At 33.8% G+C, this 19,910-nt stretch overlaps 1 protein-coding gene across 8 annotated transcripts in view; it reads right to left on the reverse strand.

Annotated features, from left to right (window-relative positions):
* Positions 1 to 19,910, reverse strand: part of LOC105436725 — a 94,672-nt gene that overhangs the window by 40,032 nt on the left and 34,730 nt on the right. For 5 of the 8 annotated variants that reach the window (XM_030999339.1, XM_030999340.1, XM_030999338.1 and 2 more), the window contains exons 8-17: positions 16,995 to 17,062; positions 14,280 to 14,377; positions 12,622 to 12,687; positions 7,687 to 7,860; positions 5,446 to 5,543; positions 4,240 to 4,317; positions 2,355 to 2,483; positions 1,748 to 1,867; positions 950 to 1,001; positions 193 to 330 (exon numbers count right to left, since the gene is read on the reverse strand). In XM_030999339.1, the coding sequence (XP_030855199.1) occupies positions 193 to 330; positions 950 to 1,001; positions 1,748 to 1,867; positions 2,355 to 2,483; positions 4,240 to 4,317; positions 5,446 to 5,543; positions 7,687 to 7,860; positions 12,622 to 12,687; positions 14,280 to 14,377; positions 16,995 to 17,062 (1,021 nt within the window). Of the gene's footprint in view, positions 1 to 192; positions 331 to 949; positions 1,002 to 1,747; positions 1,868 to 2,354; positions 2,484 to 4,239; positions 4,318 to 5,445; positions 5,544 to 6,319; positions 6,655 to 7,686; positions 7,861 to 11,703; positions 11,725 to 12,621; positions 12,688 to 14,279; positions 14,378 to 16,994; positions 17,063 to 19,910 lie in introns of those variants that run through there. The other 3 variants (XM_030999341.1, XM_030999342.1, XM_030999346.1) reach the window with 3 other exon arrangements.

The raw sequence follows: 19,910 nt of genomic DNA on the forward strand, positions 1-19,910 counted from the left end.
AGTACTAGGAATTTTGTCTTCTACTTTACAATTGAGGTGCAAACATGAAACATAAACTTCTACAAGTTTTGTTCTATAAAGTCACAAGAGTGCATTACAATATCAAACTGAATACAATTTTCAGAAATATCAAATCATCTTTCAAAACCTGCTTTACTCTAATATTGTCACCAATTCTAAATTGTTTTGTACCTTGTGTGATCTCTATCGGCCGATGGACGTTGATCCCGTTGACAGCACACTTGGAGTTCCTGAGGGGTGTGAGTATAACATGGCCGTCTGCATTGATAATGACCGCATGCTCGTCCTCTACATCAGGGCCATACAGTACTGTGCAGCAAAGAGAAAAGGATGAGAGTGATTTAGAAATAGGCGCACATTCGAGGAAGCACTCCCTGTGTGTACATGTATGTGCACTATTTCCTACCCAGTAGCCAAATGTTTGTATACCAGTAATTATTTTGACCAAATAATTTATGGCTTTCATATTGGCACTATAGTTTGATCAAAGCACCAGATTTCAAGTTTAAAAGATTATTATTACAAGTACATACATGTAAATGAAGCAAATATAAACAAAGGGTAATACTCTATTCAATTACTACAAATAAATAAAACCAGTTGTAGTATCTCTTTGATGAAACATAAAACATGCATTCAATCAAATGTCCCCCAACTTCTAGTGGAGGAAGACCAGTATTTATCTGAAATAAACAGTCACAATGGTGCATAACCTCACACAAATACAATTTCATCCAAACATAATAACAACAAACATGTACACCTGTAGACCAAGATAATTAAAAAGATTGAGAGAAAAAATGAAAAGAAAATAACTGCCGTATAAAAGCAGTGATATATGATTTCAAAATGTCTAGGTCTGATAATAAACATTGATCATGCCACATGTTATATATAAAATGAATTTTATATGGACTGTTACACCTACCAATATCCTGATGAATGTCTGAATTCGCTCTGCCTATTTTGGTCCTTCCCTCCTGTAATTATATAATCAAGACAAGATAGGTATGAATAAGGGGGAAAAAAACATGAAAAATCCATCATAATATCATGATTGACCATGTACAGAGAGACTAATATAATTAAACTAGTTTCTGTACCACTCAACATTGATAATTCCTTTAAATTTCAACTCCTCTAATTTTGAGATGACCATAGATAATGCTAAAGATGATTGTAATCTATGTTTAAAGACTGAGAAAGCTCACATTGTTCCAAAGCTAATAATCCCATCTTGCTATTAACATAGAAAACCCCTACCGGTAATCATTCTTACACTTCATATTTCTTTAAGAGGATAGAGAATTTCATCGGTAGAAGCTTATCACCCACACCATTGATATTCCTACTCCATCCTGTTATCCTTTCAACTGACCTTGTCTTAAAGATGATAGAAATTATACTTGTGCTTAAAGATGGGATGAGAAAGCTCCATTCCACAACCACTCCTACATCCCCTTCACCTTACAAACCCTCTAATAGATGTAATACCAACATCATTTACTTTGAGATGATACAGGGTGAAATTGGTATCAAAGAAGATCTCAATCTATACTGCCGTTCCGACACCCCCTTCACCTCACAAACCCCTTAATAATTTGATGTTCATCCTCAATTGCCTCCAGATGAAAATTATGTACCAAAATGACCTCAATCCATTCCCTTCACATATAAGTTCTTGCAAACTCCTAACAAAATCCTTTATAATATCAACCCTACATACCTTGAGATGATAAAGGATGATGCCGGTACTAAGAAGATCATCGTCCATACCGATAAGATGAGGTAGCTCAGATTCTACTATCACTCCAACGCTCTCCTTACGAATTCCAACGTTACACTCCTAGTTAGACAACAAGAGACAAAATATGTAGAGTACTTGGCAGACAAACAAATCAGTCAGATTTCTCTCATTTTAATGAATAAATTACAAGAAAACCAAAATTCTGAAGAGATTTGAAATCAGTTTCTTCTAAAGTATAGCAGTAGGTACATGCAGGCCTACATAAGACATGAAAAATTCATTATTCAGAACACACAATTGCTGCAATATGAAGTCTCCTCATTTCTTTTGTAATTCATGTCAAATCTTTACCTTTCACAGTGGATGTAAAACAAACAAGCTTTCAAAGGGGTGTTGAAATTTATGTATATCGAAGAGATGACATAAATCACAGTGTATTTCCTCATCTGTCATGATACTTGCAATCACTACTTGCACTCACTACACATTCTTTCACTGAAATCAAGGCTGTGAGAGATAAGGCCTGCTCTGTATTACTAATAATGTTGTGAATGATAATATTGACTGATATGTGACTCTGCTGTACCTGCATGATGCGGGCTGCATTGCTCCACTTCTCCACCCAGGCCTCCGTCAGCTGATCAACTCTTTGCTCGTTCTCCTGCAGCATGCGACAGATGTTTTGGTCTTGAATCAGTGAAGCTTGTGAGCTTGCCTACATGATAGAATGATGATATTGCACTGTTAAGAAAATTAACTATTGGCCATTGAACACGAAAGTGCAAGGACTTTAACTTAAAGGGGATCAAAGACTAAAAAGAATGTTAATCTTTAGTCTATACAGTTCTGTGCTAGTATATATTCAATAATAAGATTTAAATTGTTTCTTTCCTAAAGATATACTTCAAATGTACAACACTTTAAATAAAGGTAAAAGGGCCGTAGGTGGTCAATGTACCCATATACACACACACATAAAATAGTGCTTGAGTTAACATCTGTACTCCCTTCGAAATCAACTGGCCCCAAAATGTTACCAGATTTTAGTACACAAAGTTTTTATTTTTTTCCGGCATAACTATAATTTACCGATTTGTTATTGCAAATAGGCCGAGAGGGAATTAAATATTTAATTCTAAAGAAATTAATCTGTTTGTATTTTGCTACAATTCATAATTTTCCTTAGAGGGAAAAAAACATCTCCTAAAATACAAAAGTCAAATACACATCAACCTATTACATAATAAACATGTAGGCCAAATAATGTCAACCATATCTTTATCTAAATTAAACAGGATAAATATGATGAGACTAGAAGTATTGCATAATATAATGTTGTGAAAGACAAATAATTTAAATGTAAATGTGTGACACATTATGACACGAACATGTGCACATACATGTAAATGGCAAAATAGATGACACCATAATCATAACATCTCACTTTTCTTATTATCTAGCTCTATTTTCTTCTCCTTATTCCCCCCCCCCCCCCTCTCGCTCTCTCTCTCTCTTTCTCTCCCTCTCCTGTCAACATGTTTCTTGAAATGTAGTGACACTCTTTTGACCCTAATCACTTTGAATGGTATCATGCTTATCAATGATTGGTTGGTTATCAATTACAGTCATCACATACTTGAGGGATTAAAGATTAAAAACAAACACAATCATATCAGCTGTCTAGTAGCCTACTATATAGCTGCCTATTGATAGTAAGAGGCTATATAACTAATTTGAATATAACTGGTTTGATTAGAGCATGTAATATCTTTTTAAAGATCTCAAACAATATGAATTAAACTCTGAATAAAGCTAGAAAGGGGTATTTTTTATATGTTCTTTAACAATTTTCTGTGATAAATTATCCTCTATGAAATATGCAATGGTGAATGATTAGAATGAATGCTTTCACACATAATAATCTGGAATTCGTTGTACAGATTATCCTCTATGCAAAATACAATGCTGAATAATTAGAATGAATGCTTTCACACAAGTCAAGAATTTGTTGTACAGTTATCTAGTCTAATTCTTACATGCAAAAGACCTCTGAACAACATGCAAATGATACAGAGAAAACAAGATTCAGAATCATACTGGACGTAATGTGAAATAATTTCAACGCCTTTTCTTTCGATTGTGCATGGTGACAAATATATTCAATTCAAATCCAACTCAATGTTTGATCAACCATCTTGTCACAAATAAAGCTTTTTTAAGTACTGTAACATTATTGAGAGCCAGGATTAATGCCCTCCTAGCACTCAGCCAAATAATGCAATAATTTTGTTGTAAAGATAAGATTACTCAACCCTGGAACGGATAACATTACGTGTTCAGATAAGGTACAGAGTACAAGCAGCATCACACAATCACACGTTAATTATCACGCAAAATCACATAAACGAGACAAGTAGTCAAAGTACGCCACGCTACTCAACATGCACGACATCTATTAAACGAGAACTCACCAGGCTGGCGCTGTTCAGGAGCATGCGTAACCTGTCGATCTCGTCCCTCAGCTCGCGGATCAGCCTTACGTTGCGATCCTGCAGGGGAGGAGAAAGTTGATGAAGGAAAATTAGGCCATGGGCTCTCCTCTTCATCTTAATCAATTTAACTTTCGTATGATTTCCACAAGACAGTGTTTCTCGATCTACTTCATCATGAATGCTATGTGAATGACTGAATGTACATCGCACAGACACACAGAGAGAGAGAGAGAATCGCTACGTGCCGATGATGAGAGGATCCAACCTGCTATCGGGCTGAGCAGCACGAATGCTAATAAACATCATCCAGGCCTCAGGAAATGGCACAACAGTTCATAAAAGATGCACGCACTTGAAAACCTCAGTAACCTCAGTCGTTCTGCAGCAACAGCAACAGAGGCAAGTCTTAATGGAAGGCGTCAATACAGGGGTAGCGTTACCCCGGTCTGTATGCATGACCAGGTTGTTAGGATTGTTTTACAAGACAATATTTGATATAGATACGCTATCAGGAGGTTACCGAAGGGTTTCAAAAACAATGAAGAGGTTGAATAGTAGGGACAGTCACACCTAAAGTATGCATAGAGAGGTACAGTTATATTTATCTCAACAAAACAAACTCTGTTTACGATGTAAAGGTACATGAAGGTACCCTATAGTACATAAGATGTTTTAATGATATATTATATGGCAGTTCTAATCAGTCGATCTTTACAATGCCAGATTTGTCACTCTGCCAATGCAGGGTGTGAAAGTACTCTAGAAAAAAATTAATTGGAAACAATCGAATCACTGAAGAAATTTAATGAAAATGGATATTACCTCTGGAAAGCTTTAAAAAGTCTCTCCAAACAAAAAAGCTTTGAAAAACAATCATGTGTACAGAATTGCTAAGAGGTCACTTATATTATTCTCAAAATTCATCAAATCTCAGCCTGATGATTGAGTTTAAGTATACACACACAAACAACAAAAAATAGTCTTAGCAAAGAATATAAAATATACCTTACTGATGTGTAGTGTAACTACCAAAAGGAAAATAAATAAATTAAAATGAAAGTTGAAGGAGAAAATCACAATAATAGAGAACAAATAATACACATACACGTCTCGAAAAAGGTTACATTGTCATGATAATATTATTATCAAATGTGAATAAAGATAAATCCAATAATTTTAACTTACCTCATTCACAATGGGTTGATTGATTATGTGCTTTGCTCGTCTTGCATATCTCAATGTGCTCATTGTTTCGTTATAATGAATGGAAGCTGGCGAGATTGCTGGAACGGGAAAGAATGAAAGAATGTATAAACACATTCTAAAGGAAATTTATGGTACATGTACATTGCATCATTAAAAAAAACTCCACGGGTGGTTTAAATGGATCTAAGTATAATGTTACAATTTTGACAATGACCTTTACTTGTTTAAAAAAATTAAAAATAACTGATAACATTTGACATTCTATTAACAACATAAAACATCAGCCAACAACAATAAGTGCAATCGTAAATATCTAATACCCAAGGGAAATTTTGCAAACAGCAACTTCAAATATTGTATTTTAGACCTGAACTTTTCTGATTTAATGGGACCCTCAAGATGTTAAAATGTACATTTTCTCTCCAGTACAATACACAAGATTTCAAAGTTTAAATTTGATGTCATATATGCTCCATGAAAGCATGAAAAATGGGTTTATCACAAAGAAAAAGACATTATGAGGTAAAGAATATCCCTTGTGTTTGACTACTAAACAATGTTGTGTTCTAAAAGCAGACATGTTGTTATTGGATATCAACTGGATACATTATTCAAAACATTTGTACAAAATTGTTATAAATTATTTTATCAAAATCTAGAGGTTTAGAGTCAATGACTGCAAATCTCTGAATCAAAACACATCCAAAATTTGCAAGAATACATCCAGACGCAACCATAGCTGTGACATCTTACACTATTGTTCATTTGAAATTGAACACATTCCCAAATTGGTATGCCACTCGCATTACACAAAAACATGAGTCTACTCTACCGAACCAATCACATAATTTACCCCCACTGAGTCGTCACGAACACGCCGTTGCCATCACAAACTGTAAGATCACTGTATTTATCACCAAATTAGACTCAATCTTCCACCATCACAACAATGAGAGTGCACATTCATAGGTACAAATGAACACTCCTTTCTAACACACAGGCAACACATGTCCTAAGATGCTAATGGCTCTTTGAACACGCACAACAAATAAGCGGCGTTATACAGGTGTCATGTTCCTAGCATTGTCCCATAACCCAAAAGAGACCCTGCAAATTGAAAAGCCTTTGTCCGCCGCTTTAAAAGGGCAATTAGCGGAGGATTTGTCCTCTCCTAAGTCATGCTTTCTTCTCTTATGAATGAGATGGTGGTTGAAATTGTGTTTGATTGAATGACTTGAGCAAATAGAGGGGATACTGAGTTATTGGGGTATAAGGCCATTACTAACACTCAAGACATAAATATATATTTTTCAGGTGATCTCTTCGTAATTCATGTGAAAACAAATATGAATACGATTGTATGTTTTAAGTCAACATACTTTCAGAACATTCAAAATACATGTGACATGTCTAAGCTTTTAATCAATATCTAGATGTTTTCAACAAACAAAAAATTGTTGAAGAGTGCTATTTGTTTCCTCAAATGAGTAAGAAATGAGAAGAACAAAAATAAGAAAACAAATGTCAATACACATTTGAATCCCATTAAAACCCTGTAATATTTGGAAGAAATTTCATCCCCAAGCTTTGAAAGGTGTAAAAAAGATGCAATATTAAGCTAGTTAGAAATAGAAAGTCATTTAAACTGACACAAAAGTAAAACAAAGGATAAACTGCAATTCCAAAAACAAATACACACATACATAGATCATTGATGTTCTGGTCTTAGTTTCTACAAGTAGGATACATGACACAACATATTTGGGGTTCACACAAAAAGATTGCCACAGTATGACTGTGGCTGTACTGATATTCAAGAAAAATAATGAATTACATTGACAGAAATGGAGATGAAAAGACGGACATCCTTACAAACATAAAGACAAGCAAACTCACTTGCAATCATGATAGTCTTAGAATTTCCCCAAGACATACTGATAGAAAAACAGAAACACCAACAAAGAAGCTAGAACTGATTGCCTCTGGGTGATTGAGGCTTTACTGCACTGTCAGTTTTTTTAAAGAAATTACTTACAAATAGACAGAACGAAGAAGGGGCAAATGAACAAACAAACAAATTATGAGACAGACAGAAAGAAAGACAGAGAGCCCAACAAACGTAAAGACAAGCAAACTCACTTCCAATCATGATAGTTTTGGAATTTCCCAAAAAAAACATACTGATAGAAGACAGAAAGACCAACAAACATACAAACTCACTTGCAATCATGATGGTCTTCGAGTTTCCTCCCAGACTGTCCTTGAGGAGCCAAGTAAGGATGGAGTTGCGGTAAGGCACGTAGTTAGTCCTGCGTCGTGGACCTGAGAGGGCGTCCCAGTCTTCGCTCATGGACAGGCTCTCCATACTGGCAGCCGTGAGGGAGCTGGCAGCAGCTGCATTGGTACAAACAAGATTTAGAGTTACTTAATGGACTTGAAATATTCATATTGATTCCACGCTGCACTTCTTTTAAGCTTTATTTATATAATAATAATAATCTTTTAAAGTCCACTCCAAATTTTATTAAACCGAAACGGAAATTCTTTTTGCCCAATTGATCGTGAGCCCGGCAGCCACTGAGCAGCGCCAGATCGACGTTGCTCTATCCCTTATTGTTGAACGCCAAACAAGTTAGCAACAACTCCCATCTTTTAACGTCTTTTGGTAAGACGCACACAATAAAGAAAATCTCTGATGACTCTATGAAAAAAAAATTGAATACGGACCATTGATCTATAATCCTAGTTTATTTCACTTATATTGATTAAAAAAATGAATACCTCATTCATATTTTTCCTTCATTCGACACAGAAAGAGCCTGAATTAATCTTCAAGAATGACAAAAAGCTTACAATAACCAGCAGTACTGAGTGCCTCAAAAAGTTGTTACTTTAAAATCGTTATGTAGAAAAGTGAACATACACATTGTATAATATCAATATTACAGTTACCGGTATGTGCATTGTGTATATCTGCATAAGAAAACAATTGCACATCTTTATTTGTTCTTGAATGTTGATCTGAAGCAAAAACAAACAAGAACCCATCACCTGAAACACCCAAAATTTGACAGCAAAAGCAACACTCATGAATCCAAGTGGAGGTAAAAAAAAATCATTAATACAAACAAACCACATGATTAATGATAATGTAAGAAGAAAAATTAAAACGCACAGAATCTTGTGAGCGACAACACATTTTTCACTGCTAAATCTCCTATCACAATTTAAAAAAATGATATTGAAGTCTAATACAAAGTTTTCGGTGTCAACATTTAAAAAATCTCCAGTTAAACACAGATTTAAAATAACTCATTATATATTAAATTATTAACACAGAATAATTTTCTAGAGCTCATACAACCTTATTGAATTTCATAAAAATATGAATTAGTTGTTATATGGGATTGTCTTGTATATAAAGGTGGTATACTCTGAATATTGTCAAGATTAAATATTGACATTCAATCACACATCAGGAGGGATAACTGAGTGGTTAGTCAATCAAATATCATAAGGCATATATTGTATTCTCTCTATATATCATTATAATTCAATATTGATTAGGGGTCAACATTTATTGTTATTTATCAAATGTTAATTGTATAAAAAAATATTAAGAGGGCATGAACAATTAAGATATACATGTTTGTTATCCAGTAAAGTATCAAACTTATAAATAAAGTTATCTATCGAGAGCCCGCCAAGAGGGCATTTTCCTTGTACATAATGCCCCTACATATATACCTATCTCTCAGCATTATAAAAACACGGTTGCAATCATTTAAAAAAAAAAAAATTTAGGATACTTTTTAAAGTAATTCCAAATCCTCAATGAATCGCCCCCAGAAAATGTGATCAGATTATGAAATCTTTGTTTAGATGTTCATCAAAATGATTCCAACCATGTTTAACAACCATATTAAAAAGTAGTCAGTTGATGATGAGAACTCTGAAGACTGAAATTCAATCTTTTGTTGAAGCTGCACATCAATTTACATCAAAAGAAACAAGAAGCATCATGGTAATCAAACTCAGAAAGAATGAAATAAAATATTATAAAAAAAATACAAATATTAAAGATGATAGAAAGTAGCATTGATTTGAAATTCAAAATACAACAAGGAAAAAACAAAACACCTAATAGCCAGGAATACTTTGACGATTATAAGCATCTCTCTTTTAGTAAAAAAAAAAAATAGAAGAGAGTTTTTCAAATTAATTTCTGAAATCAAATAAAGTTTGGTTCTGGCAAAAACTATCAAACCCCATTTTTTCCCCTTCAAATATGAAAGCCTCAGAGTGGCATGCATGGGCATTATTTTTTTCAATTCTGAAAATGATATAAACCCCTTAAATCAAATCTTTGAAAACAAATATGAAGGCCATCTAAGTCTCTGCTTTGTAATATCTACTATTCAAAGGAAGATTGTGTACTCTTGTTAAAAACTTGCTCCTCTAGTAGTACACAAAAATACAGAACGATTCCTATTTAATACATTACAAATTCTGGAAAACTTTGCTATAAGTAGTAGTTCCTGAATATACATGTATATGTATCTTTGAAATATTTCATACAAGTCAAGTGTGAAGTTTGAAGGCAATCAGAAAAGAATTCAAATCAATGCCACTGCATCTCTGAGCATGATGAATAGATTGTGAGATTTTAAAACACAAGATAACAATTAGATCAAACAATATCAATGGACAGAAAGATAGGAGAGTTTAAAGAGCAAATCAAGAACGTAAGTTCTGTGGCAGCTTGAGGAAGGTGTGTTCTGCATGATTACTGACAAAAATAATCCACATTGTTGATAAAAAAACACAAATTTTGGTAGGGTAATGTAAACTAAAAACCCTTGCAAATTCAAGAATGGTTAAAATTCAGGAATGTTTCATGACACTCAAGGATTGAATCACTATGAGTTTTTGTATTACATGACAGTTTCTTGTCTAGAAAACAACTGTCATTACAAATTTGTGAAAATTTCATTTTGCAAGAGTTTCTGGTTTTGCAGTAAATGCATCTTTATCATAATCACCAATAAAAAAATATTAAATGGGAAAAATAGATCCATTTTTTTTCTCTTTTGGATCACATGAATTGATTGGGTAAAAAAAAAACTCAGTAAGATTCAGTCTTTGTACACAATGAACACACCTATCACAAGGATGCTTTTTGATCATCACCACGCCAACAAGTAGTTGTGAGCTTTATCTTGGTGCAGTACACAGCACGAAATACATATCTATACTTTTCATTCAGTGTGCAGCCATTGGAGTACACTACACTGTAATGTGCTTGGAAATTGTTTGTATATTTCATTCCAATATGCTTCGAAAAATACATATAAATTTTCTCTATTTCATTCTTATTTGATTTGGAATATATAGGGAACATAAGGATTTGTATATTTCATTCCAATATATTTGGAATATACATATTTGTATATTTCATTCCAAAGTGTTTTGAATAAAAGTATTTGTACATTTGATTCCAGTATGTTTGGAATATTTATATTATATTCATATTTGTACATTAAATTCCAATATATTTTGAATATACATATTTGTACATTTGATTCCAATATGTTTGGAATATACATATTTGTTTATTTCACTCAAAGTGCTTGGAATATATTCGTATATGTGATCAGATTATATATGCAAATATCATTTCATGTGCTTCGGTAGTTTGGAGCTGTGTACAAACCAGAAAGTTGTCATGCAACAAAATGTTGTGCAGTGTGAATACACTTTTTTTAATATGAAGTCAAAAGGCAGAAAAGTCATGATTTCTTGTTAAGCTGTTAGACCAAATCACACACAGATGCAAATGACTGGGACTTTGCCATCAACTTGATTTCTGCAAAGTTTAAGAGAATAGAACAAATCAGTGCACAATTATTTTGCAAAGAGGATTTAAAGAAAGAGTATAAATCAAATTGAAAATGCATTGTGCAACTCAACAAAGAAGTTGAGTTGGACATATACAAAATTTTGTCTAATTTAATTAAAGCTCTGATTTTGTTTGTTTTTCATACGCAAGACGAAGAGCTACTGTACAATAACATGTACAGTACCAGAATGAGTTTGAGCACTAAAACATAAATGTAAATTATCTAACAAGTTGCTTGCTTTCCACTTGCATCTGTGTGATCTATAGTCTTTGTAGTAGAAGCTTGAATGGTGAAATCATAATGGAACAAAAGAAGACAATTGCTGGAGAAATCTTACCAGAATCTAGTATTTCTTCTCCTGTTGTATACATAAACAGTGTACATAGACAAAAATATGATATCATGAAAAGCTGGAACATGAAGAGTTTGTTTATCAATTTACTGCAAGAAAGCTGTCAATGCATCTATCAGACTTGCATAATAAAAAAACACTGCATACAAGTAATTGAAATGATCTATATCCATTCAAAAGTCATCCAAAGGATCCAAGAAAAGAATGAAATCTATATGGTATAGCCTTCTTACAAAAAGTTATAGGATTCCCAAACCAGACATAAAGATCTTTCCTGAATAAATGAAATAAGGGCAATTCCAAATTAGTTTCTTCCATATGTTTCCAAAATAATTGATTTTTTGTGTAACCGAAGATTCTGTCAAGTTCATAGCTCTATTACAGTTTGAATCAGACCACGGAAAATGACACTCTTTATGATCAAGATTGCTTATTTTTCTTCATTTGTGGTACATGTAGTATGAAACAGTAATAGATCAAATACCTAGCCAGGACCTACCCTCAAACTTCCACCAATGTTTATATGACCTAAAGATTTGAAAATGCAAAAAATTAATTTCATTCAAATATGCATACAGTGCACTAAAAGTACACATACATTGGCAGATCTAGGATTGTTTGGAGGGCACAACAACATTTTGGAAGTTGTCTTCCCAATCATCCACAACACACAACCTGCAATAACTGTACTCATTATCTCTATAGGTCTGGTTTAAGAAAGAAACAAAATAGTACATTTAGCTATAACTATAGAGTTGAAATATAGTTGGATGTGATGAGACTGGCTGAGTTGACCACAAAGATGAAATTTCGGTTACAAAGAGAGGAGGGGGAGAGGGAGGTATATAAAAATGATGATGATGAGAGTAATATGTTTGCCTGTATGCAAGAATACAGATGTACCTCTCTTTTTTTGCCTAGCAGTCAACCAAGTCTCTGGGAGAGACTTAGAAAGATCCGTTTGGGGTCCTGCAGGGAAAATTATTTATAAGTCTGGTTTAGATTTACGAAAATATAGTCCACTAAGAGCCAGAAAGGCGTTATTGAACTCTAAGTTAAAGTATACAAGTTTAATAACGCCCTATCCGCTCCAAACATACCATTTAGAAAAGCTAGAAGCCAAAATATATGTCACATAATAATAGTGGGTTCTTGTATAGCGCTCATATCTGTCAGACTTGACACTCCTGGCACTCCACAGTATAACCCCGACTTTAGCTTGGCTGCCATTATGGCGCTCTTGCATTTTAAGGAATTCATTTCTGCCAGGTACCTATTTACATCACTTATGTCGAGTGTGGCAAATGTAGATAAATGTCTTGCCAAAGGACATTAGTGCCGCGGCGGCACTTGAACCGCGGATCTGGTAATCCACAGTCCAGTGACATATCCACTTAACCAAGACACCACTTAACCAAGACACCTCTATTATTATTAATACTAAAATTAAATTTGCTAGGCTTCCTGAGATGTTCACTGGGGTAGTAGCTTTACCAAACATTGAAATACAGGGTTTTTTTTCTTTTAAAAAGCTTCCATTTGTTCATTTCATTTTATTTCAATAAATTAGATACCGGTACTATTTGAAGTAGTTTGCCCTATTTTGCTACTTGTTTGAAGAACACTGAAATAAAACTACCCACAACCACACACTGTAACACTGGCTTAGGATCTGTCAGATAATAATAGCCGATGTAACCAATTCTACCTACATATTTAGAGGCAAACAATTGAATACCTGTAATGCATGAGTACTTTGAGAAAATACCTAATGAATAAGTGAATTTCCCGCCAATTTTCAATGTGATTGTCTTTTGCTCAGCAGAGTGTAATGTTTGTTGTAGAAATTCATTTGAAACTACAATTGAAACTATGTTTGTTTTTACAGTTCCAGTGATATCATCTTAACAAAGGACTATCTGCTTATCTTTTGTTTCTTTGGAGCAATTAATTATTGATGTTAAACCACTCGAAAGTTCATTATGTTATGCCTCAGTGGCTGCATAAGGTGAGAAAAACTGTAGTTTACTACTTTGTTAAAAAACACAAAATCAAGCTCCCACTATAACTTTCTTTTTTAAAGCCAGATAAATAAAATAAAAAATCATCTAGTATTTAAATACAAGAGATCAAATTAAACGTGGTTACTGATAGACGGTGTAAAAATAATTACTCCAGGATTTTTTTTACAGTATAAGTTTGTGGAAGTTGTGGGTAATTAACTGATTGCTTTAACAAAATAAAAAGGACGATAAGGACAGTATGTGCATAACTGCCTATATATTTTCCCCTTCCATTTTCAAAATGAATTTAAAAAAAATACTAAGTATGTTGCCAATAAGTGAAACCTACGATACCATTCAATAAACAATTTATTCATCCAACTTTTAAGCTATACAATGAAATTAATATCTACAGAAACCATCCATCTCTCTTTATCTTGATCTCAAAAAAAAAGGGTAAAAGAGATAAAAAGGCATTTTGACCACTTGGTTTAATAATCTACAGTTCCACAACAAATATTGACCTTTTTGCCAATAATAGCCACGTTTTATACCTACCTAGCGCTTGTATACAGTTGCCCAGGGTTACCAGCGATTTGTTGATATTAGCGCCCTCTTGCAATCTGTCTTTGCTAGAGTTGATCGATGCCCGTTCGCTGAAAGAGTTGGAAGAAATGGAAGAGAGATTGAGTAAACACATAATGGGGCATAGTCATCATTTCAAAAGATTATTAGATATTGCTGTTTTCTGAGTAGAGGCAAGAAGATATGGTACTAAAAAGGGAATTAAAAAACAGAGAGGAAATAATGAGTAACTTTACAAATGCACACTCAAGAAGCAGATTTTTATTAAGTATAAAACGAGTAATTTATAGATGGTATCCATGGTAACTTGGAAGCATTTTAATCATTAAGTGTTTTATGACAATTACGTACTACTTTCGGTGCCTATAATGTGAAGAGCAATGTCCACAAACAAAACCTTGGTGGGAATTGGATTAAAATGATCATGTTTCATTTGCCATGCAGTCTGTATAAATCTTTCATCTTTAAACATGTACCAAATTGAGACACTTTAACAAAACAAAAATCATGGTATCATCTTTAATCAGTCATTAAATGATGATCGATGGAACTCATTAGAGGATTAAAACAGGGCTCATTTCTGGATTATGTCAACATTGAAATTGGTGTATGCATGATACTATAATATAATAAAAAGCACATGAATCTGGATATGTGAGGAGAAGGGAAAGAAGACAGAGGGAGAGGAGGAGAGAGAGAGAGAAGAGAGAGAAAAGTTATAAAATTAAGTGGACAGAGAGAAAACAGAGACATGAATATATAAAAGAAGGAGGAAAGATGGATATAGAAACACAGGAAAAGAGTTTAGAGAAAGACAGAAAATGGTGAGAGAATAGAACTAGAGACAGAAACCAATAAACTAACAGCAATTCAGAAACAAAAGCAATATAGACCCAAAAGAGAAGAAAGAGTTGCAAAAAAAGAAAAGCAAATGTAAATAGAAAGAGAGAAATGAAGAAAAAAAAGATAGAAGGCTGAAAGAAGGAGGCATGGGGGGATGAGGAGCATAGGAGAGAGACAGGGAACTGAGGAGAGATGGAGAAAATGAGACAGATTCTATGATATATAAAGAGAGAGTGAAAGGGAGAGACGAAAGACATACAGAGAGAGAGAGACAGAGACAGAGCGAGAGACAGACAGATACAGACAGACAAATTAAAAAAAGGGGGAGAGAGAGAGAAGAACCCAAAGAGGTACAAAAGGAATGAAAAAGAAACAGCAAAAGATAAAGCAAGAAAGAGGAAGAATAAGAAATGAGAGGGACACCCACATACCTAATCAATCAAATATGACGTCCCCCAAGCCATTTCGCCAATGTAACATGAAATAATTTAAACAATAATTCCAATCATGTGATGGCCTAATTACATACCCTCATTTCTAAATCCCAAATCAATTTCAACCTTTTATCAAGTTAACATTAGAGTATTGGGCATGCTTCAAGCTTAATACACATGTACTATAATTCCCATTCTGAAGCAATCACAACTATATCAGAGACTCTACACATGTTACATCCTTATTTGTTCAATATACAAACTGCAGAAAACACACATGTATTCATCTTACACAAACAGAAAGAAAATGCATACAAGGTTATATGAACAGAAAAAAAAAAAAAAAAAAGAACAACCTCAATTTCTTAATGCATTCAGTTTCTACAATAATATTGCATGGCATTGAAAAGAATACTTTTTTGACCGACTTCATTTGTCAGTATTTATTCAGGCAGCATTGTATGACAATGAACAGAGGTATTCATCAAAGGAAATGCTTTTAAAATAGATGAGCAGGCAGAGATATGGCCAGCTAGTTTCTTGAGGCTATATTTTCACATGTCTGTTACCTAATGAACTGAGTAAAGTAAGATCTCTGAAGTCACAAACTGAATGCCTCGGTCTTGGTTTTTGTCTGAACAAAACAAAATTATACAGTTGCCTCCGAACATCTAGTTTTATTTTTTTTTAAAGTGATTTACAGGTGTACTCTATTTTCCATACAAGTTTTTTCCCCACAATTTTGAAAATCTTCCCCTGAAGTAGAATACGGGCTAATGATCCAAAATAATGGATAAATGATTATATAAGTATCATCAATTTTCATTTAAACTTGAACTATTTGACTCAATGTCTGCTGATTTGGACAAATTGCTACCCAGAGGGATTTGCTGATTTTGCATGATTATATTCAAAATGAAAAAAAGCACCTTTAACATGAACTATACATGTACATCCCTATAAATATGATAGGGCCATCTACCATGATCATTATGTGGTTACCTCATTTAATCACCCTTCTTCATTCACTTCATGCTAGACTACCTCTCCATTCACGGGAGTATGATCATGCTCTTCCATGCATGAGTTTCATTCATACTTAATAGCTTGAGGTACATCCTTTTAGGTGTCAAGTCCGCAAGTCCCTACCACAATGCATTATGCATTATGCATTAACACCTTTCATATTTTATGGTTCAATGTTCAACATGTCTAACAGCAGACCAAACCAAAGTGTCATAACCCCAAATGGTCAGAATGGTCAAATGTCAGTTTGGGGTCAGTTTAGCAGCGTCCCCAATATTGATATTAGATGTTGAAAGCCAAAAGGGTGTTAATTCATATACTTTTACATAAAGTTAAGACCCTTCTAGCTTCGAACATTGATACATGTTTGATGTGACATTCTTACCTGCCAGCCAAGTCCACCAGGTTGATCTTACTCACGATCTCACTTGGCATCCCATGGGACATCTTGGCCTAAAACAAACAAAATCATACAAAGAAAAACAAATTATATGGTAGGATTCAGGCCAAAACATACAGACTAAGAGTATTTAATATTAAAATTACACAATTCCTACCAGATAATAACTGAAAGATAGACCAAAGAAACCTTATGTATCATGTACCATTGACACGCTTTGCAACGCACAGAAATGTAAGCAAGGCCACACAAAATCAATTCCCAAATTGATATTTTAGAAAACTTCTGTTGCTGGATGTTGGTTATGAGGCTCAACCAAAATAAAATGTGGAAGGATTTATGTCACTGTAATATTTTGATTTATTACACATTTTTGTATGACGTCAATAGATTGGTTAGGTGACTTTAATGTTAAATGCTCAACTACGGATGTACACCCAAGATATTGGACACCAATGAAGGAGAACCTTAGGCAAGCTAGGGTCCACATGTTACTGTCGATCATGATCATTCATGTGAAGGCTCACAGTCATGGTTCATTATTCATCTGTTGGAGTCAGAAAGGCATTCACTTGTATGCTTTAACACAGAGTCAACGTCCTTCTGGCTCTAAATAGGCAATGTATGAAGAAGGAGATGGACTCAACAAGAAATCTTGTGTAACATTAAATCTTGTTATAAGATGCTTTACTAAAAGGCCACACAAGTTAAAGGTTTTGTAGTGTCTTATCTTGTTTTAATGGCATTATTTTACAATCCATTTACCGGTATACCAGAGTGATTTGCATGATTCGCAGGAACTTTGTGATAAATAAGATTTGCAATTTCAACCCCTTTCATTCATATATGTGAGTGGTATAAAGCTGCATTACATGGAAGTTAATCCATATGTTGGGGGATTACAAAATTAAAGTAAAGGCACTTGTTAAAGAAGAAATTTCTCATAAAGACTTTTAAGACTTTTTAAATGCGAAGAGATACAAATTGGATAACATGTCTGATGTCATTTGCCATCACTGATACAAATTGGAAAGGCCTATTTCATATCTCGGAGGATCTTTTTAAACAAGCACCAACAATTTTTCTCAGGATTAATTAACCTGACTCACTCACGCACGACGTCATATCCTAAAAATAAGAAACAACGTCATGGAAAATGGACGGTGAAATTTGTCTCATTATTCATGCCCATATTGCCCTTCATTTATCCTCTCGGATACTGCTTCCATTAATAAACCAATATCAAAAGACCCGCTGTCTTATACCCTCGATCGGACAAGTAATTTGAGGCCACTGAGGGAGACAATCAGCTTCGTAATGTCATTCTTGCTTGCACTATTCTCATTAATAATTTCAAGTAGTATATCCACATACTCATGAACAGTATAAAGCATAGAAGTTAGAATTAATGTCACTGATGATTAAAATTATTTAGTTTTCACAAAAATGGTTAAAAGGCAATATAAATGAAATATTTTCTACTTGCATTCCAATAAAATGTAATCTTCAACTACTGCTTAATATAGAAACACATTTTTTTAAATATATTTTTTTTTGGAAATAAAAAAAATCTTTTGCAAGCAACACTTGAATTTTAGGCATGATTTTGCCTGTGATCATGGTGAAAGTGACCTTCCATGTGTATTGCACCAATTATACTAATATAGTGATTAAACAAGTACAAATTCAATTAGGATCATGGAGTTGCATTTTGACATATCTCATATATAAATATGTTTCAAGGAAAAAGCAATAGCAAACAAGAGTTTATAGAAGCAATGCCCTTTCCATCCTTGATAACAACCTCAAGAAAAGTTCAGCACTAATTCTTCATTAATTCATGATTCATGAGTTCTTAAGGATTTAACAGACATTCTCCGTAAACAATTTGTCATGACTCAGTCTTGTACTTCTGTTCTTTTCCATAATGCATTGTTTAAATGATTCATTATTCTTCCTTTACTAACATAAAAACAACATTTAAAGGTTAATTAATGCTTTTCGTTCAAGTATACCCTTACCGAAAACGCAGGCCTGCTTATAGCCTGCATCAAGCCTGCATAGCTGCTAAAAAGCAGGCTAATTCCTTAGCAAGCACTGACCTGCAAAAACGCCGAAATATGCAAATTAGGCAGGCTTAATTTAGCCTGTACATTTTAAAAGCAGGCTTATTTTAGCCTGCAAAATCATTTTAACCTGCTCAATTAGCCTGCAAAATTGCCCTGCTTTTTTAGTATGCAAAATTAACCTGCTTTGTTAGCCTGCAAAAACGCTGAAATATGTAAGTTATGCAGGTTAATTTTAGCATGCTAATCTAAAATGCAGGCTAACAAAATTAAAGATATTTGATTGCCATCATTATCAGTACAAGACTTCTATTGGTATATCGACTCGGATAGAGGAACGGGGGATAAATTGATATATCATAATCAATATTTGCAAGTGTCCACCAATAGGAATATTCTAATCTCAATTGCATTAGACTAACTCCATCACAAAGATCATTTGAAGTTAATTCAAGATTGACTTTAAAAAAGTACAGGCTCATACACGTATATATAGAAAATATACATGCTATTTAAATTGGTTAGTAATCGTATAATCAATATATCTATTGCTAAAACATGAATGTAAGTGTGATCAGACAAATAATCTATTGGTCAATAATTGCCAAAGAAAAATACAATCACAAAATTGATATGTGCATTAATTGTCATAAGTTGCTTAACAATTAATCATGATAAATGTATTTTTCTGTGAGACGTGTAAAGTAATAATGAATATTCATGAGATACGTATTGCAGGTTAATTTTAGCATGCTAATCGAAAAGGCAGGCTAACATAAATGAAGGTTTCTATTGGTTTCTATTGGTCCCATTGGGTTCAATTAGTCTTATTGGT

The sequence above is a fragment of the Strongylocentrotus purpuratus genome, unplaced genomic scaffold, assembly GCF_000002235.5.
Source record: "Strongylocentrotus purpuratus isolate Spur 01 unplaced genomic scaffold, Spur_5.0 spur5_scaffold_5, whole genome shotgun sequence".
NCBI classification, from domain to species: Eukaryota; Metazoa; Echinodermata; class Echinoidea; order Camarodonta; family Strongylocentrotidae; genus Strongylocentrotus; species Strongylocentrotus purpuratus.